Source organism: Apiospora marii (genome assembly GCF_038362585.1).
Source record: "Apiospora marii strain CBS 49790 chromosome Unknown utg000014l_segment0_segment0, whole genome shotgun sequence".
Lineage (NCBI taxonomy): Eukaryota > Fungi > Ascomycota > Sordariomycetes > Amphisphaeriales > Apiosporaceae > Apiospora > Apiospora marii.
In genome coordinates this window covers 126,683-143,316 of record NW_027117385.1, presented here as the reverse complement: position 1 = coordinate 143,316, position 16,634 = coordinate 126,683, and the positions used below count along the sequence as shown (strand labels likewise).

The 16,634-nt window shown below is 55.9% G+C and overlaps 6 protein-coding genes across 6 annotated transcripts; 5 read left to right on the top strand and 1 right to left on the bottom strand.

The window, feature by feature from the left end:
• Positions 1 to 479: 479 nt before the first annotated feature.
• Positions 480 to 975, bottom strand: PG985_016224 (uncharacterized protein; the record flags this gene model as incomplete). Its single annotated transcript, XM_066835990.1, has 3 exons — positions 480 to 635; positions 716 to 826; positions 910 to 975. 3 exons carry the CDS (start codon positions 973 to 975, stop codon positions 480 to 482), a joined length of 333 nt encoding a protein of 110 aa, XP_066676006.1.
• A 1,991-nt stretch (positions 976 to 2,966) lies between these two features.
• Positions 2,967 to 4,536, top strand: PG985_016223 (glycosyl hydrolase family 76; the record flags this gene model as incomplete). Its single annotated transcript, XM_066835989.1, has 3 exons — positions 2,967 to 3,057; positions 3,169 to 3,890; positions 3,973 to 4,536. 3 exons carry the CDS (start codon positions 2,967 to 2,969, stop codon positions 4,534 to 4,536), a joined length of 1,377 nt encoding a protein of 458 aa, XP_066676005.1.
• A 3,675-nt stretch (positions 4,537 to 8,211) lies between these two features.
• On the top strand, positions 8,212 to 11,035 carry PG985_016222 (uncharacterized protein; the record flags this gene model as incomplete). The annotated part of the gene is made up of 6 exons (XM_066835988.1): positions 8,212 to 8,325; positions 8,563 to 8,585; positions 8,750 to 9,536; positions 9,607 to 10,044; positions 10,108 to 10,358; positions 10,420 to 11,035. The coding sequence occupies 6 exons, from the start codon at positions 8,212 to 8,214 to the stop codon at positions 11,033 to 11,035; spliced, it is 2,229 nt and encodes a 742-aa protein (XP_066676004.1).
• Positions 11,036 to 11,354: 319 nt separating this feature from the next.
• PG985_016221 (uncharacterized protein) lies at positions 11,355 to 12,647 on the top strand (the record flags this gene model as incomplete). The annotated part of the gene is made up of 1 exon (XM_066835987.1): positions 11,355 to 12,647. One exon carries the CDS (start codon positions 11,355 to 11,357, stop codon positions 12,645 to 12,647), a length of 1,293 nt encoding a protein of 430 aa, XP_066676003.1.
• An 861-nt stretch (positions 12,648 to 13,508) lies between these two features.
• PG985_016220 (uncharacterized protein) lies at positions 13,509 to 14,782 on the top strand (the record flags this gene model as incomplete). The annotated part of the gene is made up of 2 exons (XM_066835986.1): positions 13,509 to 13,908; positions 14,010 to 14,782. 2 exons carry the CDS (start codon positions 13,509 to 13,511, stop codon positions 14,780 to 14,782), a joined length of 1,173 nt encoding a protein of 390 aa, XP_066676002.1.
• Positions 14,783 to 15,241: 459 nt separating this feature from the next.
• Positions 15,242 to 16,492, top strand: PG985_016219 (uncharacterized protein; the record flags this gene model as incomplete). The annotated part of the gene is made up of 1 exon (XM_066835985.1): positions 15,242 to 16,492. One exon carries the CDS (start codon positions 15,242 to 15,244, stop codon positions 16,490 to 16,492), a length of 1,251 nt encoding a protein of 416 aa, XP_066676001.1.
• Positions 16,493 to 16,634: the final 142 nt, after the last annotated feature.

The window sequence follows — 16,634 nt, the reverse complement described above, 5'->3', positions numbered from 1 at the left end:
ATGGTGGATCTACTGAAAGATTGGCGCATTGCTTCTGTTGCCTGCTAGGTATGCTTTGATCTTGGATGGCGGTCGCTGAAGAGAGTGCAATGGGATGCGCCACTCGAGTGCCTCAACTATGTGCAGACGCGACGCTGCAAACCCAGAAGAAGCCTCCTGTCTTCAGGGTAGCTTCAGCGAGTGACAAAAGTCGACTTGCTGACGACCATTGACACAAATCGTTCCATTGGCAACTTGCTTCATATCATTTATGTAGATAGTACATTCACAGAACATAAGGTCTGGCAAGTAGAAGACGAAGTTGAACTTCTATATATGTAGTTCTCTGCGTTTATTTGCATTGCGTTTGCTGATAAGCGACCATGTCTATGCCTGGCTGAAAAGGCGTTGACCAGACTCGAGTTGAGTTGCGACAGGGTTTGGGCGGGGTTGCACGTATGCCCATATGAGGGGAACAGGAACCGTGTGCATCCTTGGCCTCAAAACTCCCCCATGGTGTAATCCACCACGATGGCTTTCTCAATCAACGGGCCATTGGCTTTTATGAACTCTTGATGGACGGGATCGGTCTTGACGTAGTAGTCCCTGTCCTCGGTGGTTGCAAAATGCACAACGAAGGCGTACTGAATGCCGTTCTGTACCACAATGGGTTGATGATGGTTCAGCGAACGACAAACAAGGACCGCGAACGACGGAAAAGGAGGGAAACACCAACCTGTAGGCCCTCGGGAGAGTTGTCCTTACCACCTGTCAGGGCGGTAATGTAGGGTTTGTTGGATTGAGCATGCAGGCATGTCTCTTTCAGCGACAGCATGTGCGCGCAGGCCTGGACGGGCGAGTAATGTCAACATGAGTTCCAAGCCACCATCGCCAGAACCAACTCTCCAACCAACGCTAGGCGGGACAGACCTGCGACACTGCCTCCGCACTTGTGCCATCCTTGAAGCGGAACTGCACAATGTGTACCACCGTCATCGTAAGTCGTGTTTCTTTGGGGGCACTAGAGGTTGGACTAATAAATATTGTGTGTTGAATTTTTCAATCAGCTCGTCACGTTGAAATGGTATGGCCAGATGATATGATGGTAGCCCCGATTGGAACAAGCGCAGGGCCTACGCAATGGATTTGGCCGGGCCGGTCCACAGACTCGCTCCCGCGAGCTTCCGACTCTCGAGGTCGAAATACTACAGTAGGGTTGCGTAATGCCAGTTTTTGCTTGGAATAGAAACCCCCAAAAACCAATTGAGGTGGTTGGTAGGAACCGCAACCATAACTTACAGTTCTTCCCGTCCGAAATATTTGCTTCACACCCAAAGTTCTAGTTTGAGGCGGATGCATGCATGTCAGCTGCGGTGGCTCCGAACAGGGCTCGAGATACGAGACTGTGCGTGTCTGCCACTACACACATAATCGTACCACTACCTGGGAACCTTTCTGTTCAGACCCGACTACAGACGGCCTGCTGTGATACGGCAGGATTCTGGAGCCTACTGCGGAGTTTCCCAAATCTCCAAATGCCCAGTAGTGGTCTGCCCAGTGTCTGTCTCCACCCCCGACACTTCCCCGGAACCCTGAGGTTCTCCCAAGCAATGCTCCCTCTCATGCAAATGCCCCCCTTACCACTCACCCAGCAACCTAGATATAACGCACCTCTCATACCGTTCCGCTTAGCCGTAAGGTGGAAGAATAGCACAATGACTAGAAATAGAAGGGTGGGACTCGCTGGGAGGCTGTGCCAAATGGCTTACGTAGCGACCGCCCAAGATTCATTTCCCTGTCGATAACCCCAGGGCCAAGCCGGGCGCTAATCCCATCGTCTGGGAAAACAAGCCTTTTTCTGGGCCACATGGGCTAGGGAGCCTGGGGGCCCTGAGATGCCCAACCAGAGATTGACAGCGAGAAGCGAGGACCCCACGTCGAAAAGCTTGTCCATGGATCTTCTGGGGTGGGCGGTGGTAGCTATCAACACGTCGAGCGATTGTCAATTACCGACATGAACACCTGCCCTTTTCTTTTTGTGTTTGGGTTTTCCCATCAAGGCGATGTTATTACGAAATGAGACGACGATCAAGTCCAAACTGTCTGTCCCCCATGGGCCATGGCAAGGTTCAGATTGTCGCGTCGCAAGTATTGAAACATGCCCGTTTTAGCCCCGTGTAGTAGTATGTACGGTGTATCCCGCGTGTTGGGTGTGTTGGGTTGGGTCTTGCTTGTTGCTTGTTGTGACGGACTCCTCCCAACTGGACTTGGTTGGTCCCGGTAACTGGATTTGAGCAAGAATGGGGGCTCTTTTCTCTGAACCCCTTCCCCAATCGCTTGCTCCCTCGGGTCTAGTCACGTCTAGTCGGCATGTCGCGCAATCTCACAACATGTAAGTGGTCGAGGACGCCTGTCGCCGACGCCCTCTACGTCTTCTAGCGATGCCGTTTGACCCGTCTGCGCCACCTGACGCTGTACTGCTGACGTCTCCTTACCTTTTTTCTGTGTACACTAGAAGGGTCCTGATTTTCGTATACCCGGTACGCTTGCTGTACTACTATACAGTTTATATGTACATGTGCTTATCTGCAGCTCTTGATTCATTTGAAGTTCCCGCCGCGTCTGAGCCAATTTGCCAGTTTGCTGACCCAAAACACTCACCATCCATTCACCCATCAATCACTTGGCATCCCTCTGCAGCTTCTTTCTATGGTAATCAATTATTTCTCCCTCTTTTTTGTACCCTGGAGCACGAACATCTGCAAGCTTCGTCGTTCAGAGCGCGCTCTGTCTTACGAGCACAGGAAACCCAGGTCTTGGCCCGACTCATGTGCGACGAGGTAAACCGAAACGACCTGATTGCACTGTCACACGTGCCGCTCTTTTCTGCGTAATCGCTTTCTGTTCTTTTCGTCTGTCCCCCGTCGTGCCGCCCCCCGTCGCTCGTTCGTTTCTTGTCCCAACTCCACCGAGTTGCCCATCTCATGATGGCTTCGCTCGTTCAGCGCGCCGCCGTGGCGCTCCTTCTTGGCATCGCCGTCGTATCAGCTGCGACTACCTACTCGATTGATTCCAATGGTACGCACCTCCGATCTCTCCCATCTGCTGGCGCAGTGGTGCTCCCGACATCCAGTTCACCAAGTCGCCAGATGGTCGTGCGCATATCGCTCCCCTACTGACTCACTCCAGATGCCATCAAATCGGCTTCGAAGTCGCTTGCCTACGACTTGATGACCTACTACAAAGGAAATCAGTCTGGGCAGACGCCCGGTATCCTTCCCGGGCCACCTCCGGCTGGCGATTACTACTGGTGGGAAGGAGGCGCAATGTGGGGAGCCATGATTGATTACTGGCACCTCACCGGCGACACGACCTACAACGACATCATCAAAGAAGCCCTGCTATGGCAGGTCGGGCCCAACCAGGACTACATGCCGCCCAACGTGACGGCCTCGCTGGGCAACGACGATCAAGGATTCTGGGGCATGACGGCGATGCAGGCGGCCGAGGAGAACTTTCCCAACCCGCCCAAGGACCAACCGCAGTGGCTGGCGCTGGCGCAGGGCGTTTTCAACACGCAGGCGGATCCGAACCGTCACGATAAGACGTGCAACGGTGGCCTGCGGTGGCAGATCCCCTTCAGCAACAACGGCTACGACTATAAGAACAGCATCGCCAACGGCTGCTTCTTCAACCTCGGCGCCCGCCTCGCCCGCTACACCAACAACCAGACCTATGCCGACTGGGCCGAGAAGACCTGGGACTGGGTCGTCAGCGTCGGCTTCATGGATGATAAGTACAACATTTACGACGGCGCCCATGTCCAGTCCAACTGCACCGACATCAACCGCGCCCAGTTCTCGTACAACAACGGCGTCTACCTGCTGGGCGCCGCCCACATGTACAACTACGTAAGTAGCAAACCGACAACTCAGTGCTAAAGTGATCGTGACATTTTCCTTTGGGTATGGGCTGACATGAAACGTCTTCTAGACCAACGGCAGCGACATCTGGCGGAAGCGAACCGAGGACCTCCTTAACGCCACGCTCAACACCTTCTTCCCCAACAACATCGCGTACGAGATCTCGTGCGAGCAGCACATGACGTGCACGACAGACATGCTGAGCTTCAAGGGCTACGTGGCGCGGTGGATCTCGACGGCGACGACGATCGCCCCCTTCATGGCGGAGCGAGCTCTGCCCGTCCTGCGCGACTCGGCTGCCGCCGCCATCAAGACGTGCACGGGCGGCCCGAACCAGCGGGCGTGCGGCTTCGCGTGGGCGACGGGCGCCTTCGACGGCAGCGTGGGGGCCGGGCAGCAGATGAACGTCCTGGGCGCCGTCTCGTCCCTGCTGATCAAGGAGTCCAAGCCGCCCCTGACCAACTCGACGGGCGGCACCAGCGACGGCAACTACAATGCCGGCATAGGCGGCGACGACTTTACGGGCCACACCGCGCCCATTACCGCGGGCGATCGGGCCGGCGCGGCCATCATTACGATATTACTGCTGGGCGGGGCGGCGGGTGTGTTTGGATGGATGAGCGCCGGTGTGTAATACTGCACCTGCAAGATGTTGCGCGTGGTAATCATGGTCTGGGAGAAGTGACGTTGCGACGACCTAATTTCGACATGGTTTATTCTTATTGCTTCATTTCTCTGTCTATAGTAGGGTTAGCCGGATGCTGCTGCTGTTGTTGTTGCGTTCAGGCCAAATTTGCATTCTTCTTTTTTCCTCAGGCGTTTAGAGCGACAAATGGCAAAGGCGTCAGTAAGGGTCGACGACAGTACGGTCGGCGGCGTCGAGGATAGTTAGACTTCTATTGAATTGATTTGGGCGAGTTTGCCCAGAAGCACTTTGCGCGGCGACGACGGGGATCCCATACCATCGAGTGGATTTCGTAAGGGATGCACGTTGAAAGGACTACAAGCGGATTTGCCCTGCAACCAATGTGGCACGATTTCACTTCGCGCACTTGGGTCGACTTATCCCTTCCGGATATCCAAGGAAATGCCGTGTTAGTCGGCAAGACACCTGAAAGCGACACATTGCATGGGCACATGTTTTAAGTATGTAGTTGGGAGCAAGGAGTTTTGTTTCGTGAACAATTGCGCTGTTGAGCGGTGATGACATGTGGCTCGTCAGCAGCTTAGGGATATGGACTGCTTTAAAGGCCAAGATTTTCAAGCAAGCAAGCATAGCCACTCAATCAATAGATTGGATTCCTCCGTGGCGCAATTGGCTAGCGCGTCCGACTGTTATCAAGTAGCGATCGGGAGGTTCACAGTTCAAGCCTGTGCGGGGGAGCAAAAGCGTTTCTTTTTGCGTTTTTTTGGCAGCTGCTCAGTGGGGAAGAGCGCTACAACTGCTGATGGTAATACTCCGTAGGAGTTTTGTTTTTAGAGAGGAGAGGAAAATTTGCTTTCGTTTTGTTGGCTCGCTTGGAGTCGGTTCAAGATGTCTACTAGCAGCAGCAACTAGGCTGCTCAATTGACCGCTGTTGCTTCCACGGATCCTAGTATTGCTGTTTCTTCCTCACTTGCCTATTTGAGTCTCAGGTTCCAACTCTTCTCGAGCCTGCATGCTCATCTAGGTAGTATGCACTCCAGGCTCGTTGTTGCCTCGATCCCATCCCCGCCAAGTGGAGCCATCCAGGATGTGAGTTCTTGTGCATGCGATTGCTGCTTCCGGGACGTACCGCGCTATAATTCGATGTTACTTCCGCTGGTCGCCTGAGAGTTGCCGGTACAACATCAAGCCAGGGCACAATTGTAAAGTATATATCAATGCCCTCCCCGGGTGGAGCGAACCCGAGGATCCCATCTTGTCATGCTACGACCACGTGGAGGACAGCCTTGACTTCAACAGCCGATTGTTGTCCCTCCGGGTGGCCTTGTTCTCACCGACGAAACTCCATCGGCAACCTACCTACCTTGCTGTTTACTTTTCCTTTCCCAACCTCAATTCCGCAGGGCTACATACATACCTGTCCAAGGTGGCGTGACCCAGACTTCCATCTCTCATGTTTACCTGCAGTGCCATTTGGCTTGGCGAAGCCTGGACCTTCGGATCGACTGCAACCGACGATCGGATCGACAAGAGCTGCTCTGGAGAGTAATTGTGCATCAGGGGCTTGACTCGTCGCAGGTGATTGCGCTGCTTAGGTCTTGCTCCGAAATTTGCTCCCCGGTATTCAAGAGGACAGGCGTCTGGCATCAAGCAGAAGAGCACTATGGTGGGGGCAAGAGATCTGTATCGCCAGCTGACATCAAGGCGACGGATGCACCATCCATGCCGCAATCGAATATCGTCCCGCCGAATCCGACGAATGGACCCGTCGGCTTGTTCGCACTTGAAGATACGCATACTTGTAACTGAATGGGTCAAGCGGGCTGGTATTTCCCCGTCAGCACCAGGTCCAGATTGAATGGCAGCTCGGTGTCCTATTCGAGCGGGACTGGGTAATGCGGATGAGCACCCGACTTCTGATTCGAAGCCGGGCAGAACGGCTGCCGTCCAGATCGCCGACCAGAAGCGATCTCCGGTGGGCCTTAGGATTCCGAGAACTGCTTCATTCGATAGCCACCTTCAGGACAATCGTGAACTGCCTTGGCCAAGCAAAGGGTTCGTCACTCGCGTTGAATAACGCAAGGGTTTTGCCACACCCCTGATATCTCGAGCAGATTTGCGCATGGAGGTTTCTGTATGCGGGTTGACGGCAAGTAGCTGCCATGCGGCTCGTCGCTTCATGAAACACGCCTTGGAAACTGAACGGAATGCTATGTGCAGTCATACAAATCCATCATTTGCTACCACGACCCCGGTTTTCCGATGAGCAAGTTTTGAAGGCAGGTTGCATTCTGACAGATCCTATTATGGGGGAGTACTGGGCCTCTTTGAAGCGCCGATCGCATGCCAAGCCAAGCGGAAATGGTTCTGGAAATGGAGATGCACCGTCTCCAGCGGCGCGCACGGCGGGTCCATCCGGCTGGATGGTACCAGCAACCCGTTGAAACTAAAGCCCACTGCCCACCTCCCCGAGAGGAGCCTCGACGAACTGCCGACTGCTCTCGGACCGAGGTATTTGAACTTTCTTTGACAGCGACAGAAGGCATTACAGTTCGTGCTCCTCTCTTTTTCGCAGTCACGTCGTCAAGTCAGGCCACCCCCTGGCGCTAGTCGGTCGTGTCAAGGCCACTAGCTTTTGACCCATACGGGTCAATGGGGAGTTCGATGCGCTCGTTTCGTCCACGATGCCATTCCCCGAGCAGAAACACAGTGGTTCCTGCCAAAATGCCGACCGACCATCAACGAACGGCTGTAGGGCTGCGGCGGTGAAACTGGGGTTGTCACCAGGAGACTTTGACATTTCCTCGGTCGGTTGAAACATGGTAACTGGCCGGCCAATAATGCCATGACAGCTCGGGGAGCAGGTAGCGCATGGAAGCCTCAACAAGCGCTGAACTCTGTTAAATGCAGAAGTCTGCAAGCGCTCGTGGGAGCGGCTTGTTTTTCGTTAAGTACGGCAGGGCCACGCCGAATCTGGAAGTTGACAGGTGACTATGAAACGGCAGACCGGCACTAAGTGGGACACGATCGACCTAGGCGAGTGCCAGGAAAACTCGGTGGCTCGGGCCCCGACGATAAGTGGGCTGGAGCATAGGACTTTTCTTAGCCAGGGGGCCCCATCAGCGCGTGTGTCGGAGGCTCGCAACCCTCGGGCTGCGGAGCCAGGAACATCATGCTTGTCACCTATTGCTGGAGGATCCCATCTTATGAGTTGCGGCCCTTTCGCACTCCAACGTTCCCGAGGGCGCTCCTTTGCTATTCATTTGCTACCGACCACTCTTGGGAGCAATCCGTTACACCAGGACCGAAACAAACAGCTTGTGCCGAGAGATAAGCATATCTTTATTCTTCATCTAATTCATATTCGCCACCTTCTGGATTCGGTCAAGCCCCGAGCGCCGGCTCCGAGCGGGATCGAATTTTCGGCTCCATCCTTCACGGCGGAATCGGAGATAGCAGTCCAGCCCTACGGGTTGGTCGCCTGGGTTGTTCGGTACATCGCAGCATCGTTCCACTCTGTCGTCTTGGCATTTCGCTTAATGCATTGGCAGTTGGCTCTGCCATCCAACTAATAGCATTGCCGCGAGACACAATACCAATTACACAGGCACAACGGAAGCACATTGGCCCGCCGCTGCCACTGCCGCTGCCGCCCCCCACACCATGATGGATATGCGGGACCACCCGGACGATGACATGATCAACGAGGAGGGGGACTCTGGGGACGAGGGTTCAAACAAGGACCCATCCCACGACACGCCCGTCCCACGCAGAGCGGTAAGTGACACCGGCGCCCGATAACCGATCGGCACTACTGCAGATCCCCGGCAGCACACAGGTATAGGGATCTGCAGATCTCTATGCACTTTTGTGACCATCCTTTGCGAAGTGTGACTGACATATCCAACCGATCTCTAGTGTGACCCATGTCGAGCAAGAAAGGTGTGTATACTTACCAGCCCATACGCCTACTCCTTCTTCAGTCGTCCGGAGTGCTGAACTATCCTTGTCCAGGTTGGTTGTGATCGGGAAGAGCCGTGTTCCAGCTGTGTTCGGTCGAGGACAAAATGCACCTACACGGCGTCACAGAGTATCAGGCACAAACGACAACGTGTCTTGATATCCACCCAATAGTAAGCCACCAGATGGTCGCACAAGTCATGTGACTACAATGACACTGACACATTTCGTCCCCCATCAGCGAGAGGAAGATTGATCGGATCGAGGAGCGCCTCTCCGAGGTTGTCAGTGAGCTACGGAACCTTGCCGTGGCCCAGAACTCCTCCAACAGGGCCGATCGGTCGGCATCGCAGCCCGCCGAGAAAGTCGGGTTCTGCATGTCGACGCCCACGTCCAACTCGGGCGTGAGCTTCTACAACACTACGAACCATCCCGAGCCCCCCGAACCCAAGTTCGAGGGCGGCTCGTCCATGACGGCGCATACCAACTTTGCCCGGACCTTCCTGGACGAGGCCGTCCGGGCCGGGCCCCTGAAGGATTTCCGGCTGGAGCTGGACGATACCTTGAGTTCGTTGCAGGAGCTCGTCAAAGCCCAGCAGACCCAACTCAATGTGCCCAACTCGCCGATAGAAGCCAGTGCCGGCTCTCTCACGACGGGCCCCACACGTGAGCGGCCGCTTCCGGACGTGCAGCTGACCATGACGTGTTTGCGCATCTCGAAAGAAGGTTTCTCTGTGAGCTATCTGTCTCTCTGTGGCATGATCTCGCCGTCGGTATATACAGACTACGTCCTCCGGGTCATGTTTTCGCCTAAATTCTCGGACGCCGAGTACATCATTGTGCTCTGGGGTCTCACCTGGCTCTTCAAGGAGATGAGCCTAGAAGTGGATAAGCTCGAGCATTGCCTTCGGCCGGAGGACTTGGACAGGGAAGCCACGAATTGTCGAAACCATCTCGAGGCTGCCTTAGCTGCGCTTCCTTTCCACATGCCGGCCACGATAGATAACGTAATAGCGCTAGGACTCGCGGTATGCTATTACCTACCCTTGCTGGAAGCAGGGCCAGCCTTTCTCTGACAACTCGCTAATGATGCTTTAGGCGGACTACTCGATAGCACGATCAAAACCGTCACAGGCCTGGTCTTTCATATCCGTGGCTGCCCAGATGTGTTTGAACCTTGGCCTTCACCGCGGTGCAACCTGGAGAGACGAGTCCCCGACGGCCAGGAATCAGAACGCCTGGCTGTTCTGGAACGTGTACGTTCTGGACAAGGGGCTCTCCCTCCGGCTTGGACGGCCATCTGTCATCCAGGACTACGATATCACGGTGCCGATACCGACGTCAAGCATCGACCGCCATCCGGCCATCGAGCACTGCCTCCTGACTTGGATCAAGGTCTCCCGCTGCCAGGGTCGCGTATACGAGCTTCTCTACAGCCCTGCAGCTCTGGCACAGGATGACGGTGTACGGACGGCCAGGGCGCAGAGTCTGGTCGACGAGCTGCTTACTATCATGAAGGAGAAGAAGAAGATAGAGGTTCGTCTTTTTCCTACTAACAGTCACTTGTTGAGAGGCTTGACTAACACGGTATGCTGCTAGGAACAAAATCTGCCGACGTGGACAAAAACGATTGCGTTGGAAGATATTCAGTACATTGCCGACTCGGACGAAGTGCTTCACCACTCCATACTCACACTCATATATCGCGCCGTGCCGGTGCCCAGGGGTGCGACGTCAACCTTTACGAAAGCTTGCATCGCCTCGGCGCGGCAGGCCTTGGGGAAGCATGATAGTTGCATGGCTATTCTGACTCCATACGGCTCCCCCTTTATAGATATCTACTTCCAATGGTATGTCACTGCCGACACCCGCAACAGACCTTTGCAAATACTGACAACCTTACTCTATCAGGACAATTTTCTACACCCCTTTCATCCCCTTCATCGTCATCTTCTGCCACGTCATCGAGACGACTGACCAGACAGACCTGGACCGGCTGCACAGCTTCGTGGCGTCGCTCGAGCCCGTGTCTCAGCTTTCGGAGCCCGCGGCCCGCATGCAGCGCCTCTTCCAGGTGCTTTACAACGTCGCGCTCAAGTACGTCGAAGTCAAGACCAGCCGGGAGCAGCAGTCGGTGGGCCGCGAGCTCGACACCTACCTCAACGCCCTGGGCTACGGCCCCGCGCCCACGTACGGCGGTATGGGCGGCATCGTCACCGCCGCCGCCAACGGCGGAAGCTATCAGGGGAGCAGCGACATGTCGGATGCCGGCAGCGGCAGCCATCATGCTGCTGCCGCTGCGGCACAGGCGGCGGCCGCACACCAGCGCGCGAGGAGCGTGAGTAGCGCGCGCATGGGCACGCCGGGCATCAACACGTCGCAGGCGCACATGCCGCCGGCGGGGGGGCCGTGGGCCGGGTACCAGGCCATGGAGGGGGTGAGCTTGCCGCAGCAGGGGATGTTGTTGGGGGGGTGGTTTAATAGTAGTCAGCAGATGATGGGGCTGCTGGAGGACGAGACGCTGTAGTAATACTCTCGCTCTTGTATATATATAGTACCAATGATGAAGAAACAAACTATTGGATTGTAACGATTCGGCATTGTGAAACTAGAGTTTGTGGAAAGCTGGATCGAGGTGTAATGGTGTTCTTGGGTGGACGTGCTTTCTCCGTTTAACTTTCTCCATTGCATCGGGTTGTTTTCTTTATAATAAAAACATCTCTCTCATAGTTCCGTCACTAATCGTTTCGTATACTACTACTGTGTCTACATACTCTCCAAGCAACCGTGACAAGATGGAATGCTCAGCTTCAGCTACCGACTCAACCCAAACACACAGCGCCGTCATGTCGACAGAAACAAGTTCTCAGAAAACGCGCAATGGACTACAACTGCTATTAGACCTGCCTCAGGAGCTTTTTGATCTCATCTTGCGTGAAGTGCCTCCCGAATCGCAGATCGCTCTCAGCATTACTTGCCGCACGGCGCGGCAGGTGTTTCTCACCCTCCATGGAAATAATAAGACCTGGGCTTCGCGTAAAGCCCTGCTCAACATTTTTAATGAGCCGGCAAATGCCGCCTCGCACCGGGAATTCCTCTACATTCTAGAGCGAGACCTGGCCGACCGTTACTTTTGCTGCCACGAGTGCATGATACTGCACCCGTTCTACGACTTGGCCACGGAGACGTCACCCGCCGCAATGAACCACCTTCTACGGCCGCAGCGGACATGTCTTGTGACAAGCATACTTGCAGAGCCTGTGGAGGCTTTTGCAACGGGAACCATAGAAGAGGCAGCCAGCGACCAGAAAGAGGGGCGCTTCTCCATCTCGCTGCGGCAATTGCGCCTCGTCGAGCACTTTCTCCGGTATGGCCACGGTATCCCCATGTCGCATTTCTGCAGGGAGATAGCGCCGGCGTCTCTTTCGTTGGCTTCCTCCCCGCCATCACCACCACCACCACCAACAACGGAACCTGTGCCGCGGTGGCGTCGAAGCATCGAATTCGGCATACGAGACGATAGGAACTTTCTGGTCCGGGAGCGACACGAGCTCGTGTACGGGGGCAGCGACAGGGAAGCGCTGCGGCGGTTCCTCGACCAGACGCCCCACGCGCTCTGCCCGCACCTGATCACGCACGACCCCAAGTACAGCCCCCCTGTGGGCCCCTTGGCCGCCCGCGACTGCGGCCCCGGCCCCAGCCTCGAGTGGTTCCCGGGAACGACGAGGCCCCGCGTCCTGGGCGGGGGCGGCCTGGTCCGCCGCCCGGTCTGGGAGGAGCGGCGGCGACGAAGGGCTCTCGGGGGCCACCCCGCCCTTCGCTGCAGGGGCCTCGCGCTGGATCCTGATCCGGACGACGGGCGACGCGGCGATCCCGTCACGGACAAGCCGGATAATTGGGGCTGGTTCTGGTGCAACGCTTGCGACGCGTCCTGGAGCTGGCGGTCGGGGTGGGACTTTGGCGGCGGCGACGTCCTCGGGCCGGGCAGGGTGTGGCTTGCCGCGACGCACCATACCACTTTGGGGCGGCCAGTCGAGCTGGTTCCCCGTCACCCGGGACGGCCGGTGGCGTCCATCGACCGTCCACATACACCGGTATCTTGGGTACCCAACTCACCGGGCGATGGTATTAGATGGTAACTGACCACCGCGAGGGTGATTTATGGGTGGTTGGTAGGGTAGCAACACTGGGGACGGTAGTTTACGAAAAGCGGCAGGCTTGGATACTGAACAGAATACATCGCCATCACTTGATTTATTCTAAATAACGAGATTGTTCAACCGTGCTATTGTGGAATACATAATACAGAGACTTCCCCTTCAACTTGCCGCAATTGCTCCTGCCCTAGAAAAAACCACCCTGACCTGCTAGAAGTCATCTTGAGAATGTTGTCTGCAATAATCATATATTAGGTATGTGTATCCGGATGGTAACTCTGTCTGTCGCGTGGCACACCTGCTTTGGCCAATTCACATGTTCGAGAAGCATATTAAGTAAGTAGGAAACAATTGCCTTCAACACAATTGACCCAGTCGTACCTGCCAATTCGTCTCTTGAAAACCTCATTGGAAGCTTGGGTGGTTTCCCTGGGCAGATAGGAATGGAGCCACTTCGTTCATTGTTGTGTTGCGCGATACCGATTATCCCGTTGACTCATGCTGGTTATCCCGTTGACCAATGTTGGTTATCCCACTGATTGCACCTTCCCAGGGACCGAAGTCAATTATTCCGTGGCCCATATTATTCAATCGAGTGGTTGTTATGGTTTGCACTTCAGGTGAACTGGCCCACGTGAATACAAGGACGCGAACCAATTAATGGTGCAAGTTTCGGATGCATTTATTTTTCCCATTCTGCAAAAGAGATTTTCTCCTTCTGCAAAGGAGATTTTCTCCTTCTGCGCCCGTTGCGACTCAACCTACCTAATCATCTTTTCATGCAACGCCGTTGGGAAAATGGCCTCACCAACAACCATCACTGCACCCCAGCCAACCACCACCATGTCCAGCTCGTCTTTGTTTGATCTGCTACTGGGATTGCCCATGGAGCTGTTTGATCTCGTCATTGAGGAGCTTCCAGTGGTGGACCAAGTGGCCTTCAGCATCACCTGCCACGCCGCGCACCGGCTAGTGCTGCATGGCGACCACTTGCGCGACGTGGACTGGATCTCCTTCCGGCGTTGGCGCCTTCGACCGGAAGGTAGAGACGTCAATGCCAGGGCTTGTCGTGAGTTTCTCGAGTGTCGTCTGGCCAAGGATCTGGTCGACCGGTTCGTGTACTGCCGCCACTGCGTGCAGCTGCACCGCTTCTGGGACTCGGCGACCGAGACCTCCAACGGCGTCATCGCCCGCGTGCTGGATGTGAATCCCAGTAACTACAGGCAGGATTGCATTATGCAGCGTAAGTGACATCTGGTGATTATTCCACTGGATTCCATTGTTTATCCCCAAAGACATACCATTTATTCCAAGAAGAGTAACACTAATGCCGAGAACTGTTAGGTGTCGACGAGCCTGTCTCATTATTCGAGGGGATGGGCCAATTCTCCATAACCCAGCGCCAATGCGCCCTGATGAAGCACTATGCCCGGTACGGATACGGAATCAACCCGCAGGAGTTTTGTCGCGACATTGAAATCCCGGTACGGGTGACGCCGTGGCTGTACCAAGCCATGCTCTCGCCGCAATCCGCCCCGCGCTGGCGTCGGAGGATCGAGTTTGTGCCACGCGTGGACAAGAAATACATGGTTCTTCTCGTCAAGCACGAGCTCGTTGTACAAGGAGCCGGCACCGCCAGTGCGAAGAGAGCCGCGCGGAAGTATCTCGACGCCACGCCGTACTGGATCTGCCCCCACCTGCGGACGCACGCCATCGGGAACGCGTCCGACCACGGCGAGGGCTACTACCCCCCCGGGTTTAGCTGGAACAGACGCGCGCCTGGCACACATTGGAGGCATATGGAAAGATACCCGGACCCGAGGGAGAAGGCCATACCGCTGCCGGCGAGCAGTATTTGCCGCGTCCCCGGCCTCCACCTCGTCAAGGCGGCGGCGGAGTGGGACTGCGCCGACCGTCCTGAAGACCCTGTCTTCGACCCCATCATGAACGGGCGGGAATGGCTGACGTGCCAGCGCTGCGCCGTCACCTGGGACATGGACTCCATGTGGGTGCCGCGACCAGACAAGAACTCGCGGAATGGCTTTGTCGGTGGTGGAGACGAGGAGGGCACCGTGTGCTTGTCTTTTACTCGGTGTAGTGAGCTGTGGCTTGACTAAAGCGGAGGGAATATTGCCTGAGAAGAGTTGCAGTGGGTAACAGGGTGTGCCAGTTTCTGATTGATGCAGACGCGCGAGTCTACACGCTAGATCAATCATTATCCCAGGGTCAGTGGTAGTCAGATAAACCAATTGGCCAACAGATCCCTTATGGAAAGCCTTCTACCAAAAGCAAGAGCTCTTGCCATAATTCTGTATTGTAGAACCAAGGGGATAATCACGATCGTTTTACGTTGCCAAGGAGATTAAGCTCAGGTGGTTCCCTGGATCGACGCAAAACTAAACCTAACCACCGAACTGATAGAGGCAATTATATGACTACATGTGGGGAGGACTTTTGGAGAAAGAGGGAATTTCTTCTCTTCTTGGCCATCTGCCACTATAATAAAACGTACCCTTACACCCCGGCGGCTTGGAAATAGTGTCGCTTACTCCCCACGCTTGTCATCCGATAACACCATGTCTACTCTTGTGCCAAGTCGCCCGGCGCCCCGTCCTCGTCTTGGTTTGCTGGACTTTCCGGTGGAACTGGTTGAACAGATTATTAGCGACATGGTAAGCGACCTCCCCTTCGTGTCTCTAGTAGCCTTCAGTCTCACATCCCGCGCAGCGCGGCACCTGTGCACCCCTTACCTGCACAACCTGGACTGGACGGCCTTCCGTCGCACTCGGTGGGGCAAGCCATGCCATCGGAGGGTTCGCGGCGCTATTACCGAAGACAACTGCCGCCAGCTCCTCCAGCTCCTGGCCAGAGACCTCACCGCCAGCTACGTCTACTGCCACGGCTGCGTAAAGCTGCACCCGTTCTACGACACGGCCACCGAGCTTTCGCCGGAGTTCCGCCTTCCCGAATACCGATATCTCGGACGTCTCGGTCGTTGCGAGTTTCTGGATACCCGGGCGCGTTGGCTGTTTGACACCGGCTTCTTTGTGTCGCGGCGGCAGATTCAACTGATAGAGCACTACTGCCAACACGGCCACGGCATCCCCGCGCATCTTTTCAACAGAGCGATTGAAGCAGCTGTGCCTCTACCTGCCGCCGGGGCCGTCCCGGCTGCTCCTCGTTGGCGGCGTAGGATCTGGTTCTATCACAGGGAAACCAAAAACCGCCCAAATCTGTTCCTAGCGGTGCGGCACGAGCTCGTGGCCCCCACCGACGACGCGGAAGCGAGGAAGAGAGCGCGGCGGTACCTCGAAAGCACGCCGTACTGGGTCTGCCCGCACCTGCGGACGCACGCCCTCGAAGAAGAGGACGACGAAAGCAACAACCACGGCGGCCACATCCGCTACAGCGTCGGATGCAGCCTGCAGGAGCCGGGGGTCCTTAGGTCCTGGAGGAGCGGCCTCCACGACGACCACAAGGGGGCGCGGCTCCACGAGGTCCGACAGGGCGATTGGCGCGACCCCCTCGGACGGGCTCGCCGGCGCGTCCCCGGCCTCGACTTTTATGGGAATGGGACCGCTGCGGCGGCCGACTACCTGGTCCCCGTTGCTTGCGCGGGCGAGAGGCTGGGCGTTTGGATCCATTGCCTTTTCTGCCGGGTCGGCACGTGTTGGAAGATGGAATCGGAGTTGTCGGCCCTGGTGGCCGACGGCGACGGCGGCGGCGCGGATGGCCCTGCTGGGGGCGGTGGTGGCCGTGATGGCGACGCCCAGGGTGGCGAGGGCATGGTGTGTCTTTCCTTGACCACGAATTTGGTCGTGTGTTAGACAACGGGGAACGTGGAGTAGGAAGGAAAGTCTCAAATTGCGCATACCTAGATCTTAACATCCTGCTAATTACCGACAGTATTTTGCTCCCCATCTTGAACCACAAGGACATCATGCACATATATGTAAGTGGTTGATCCAT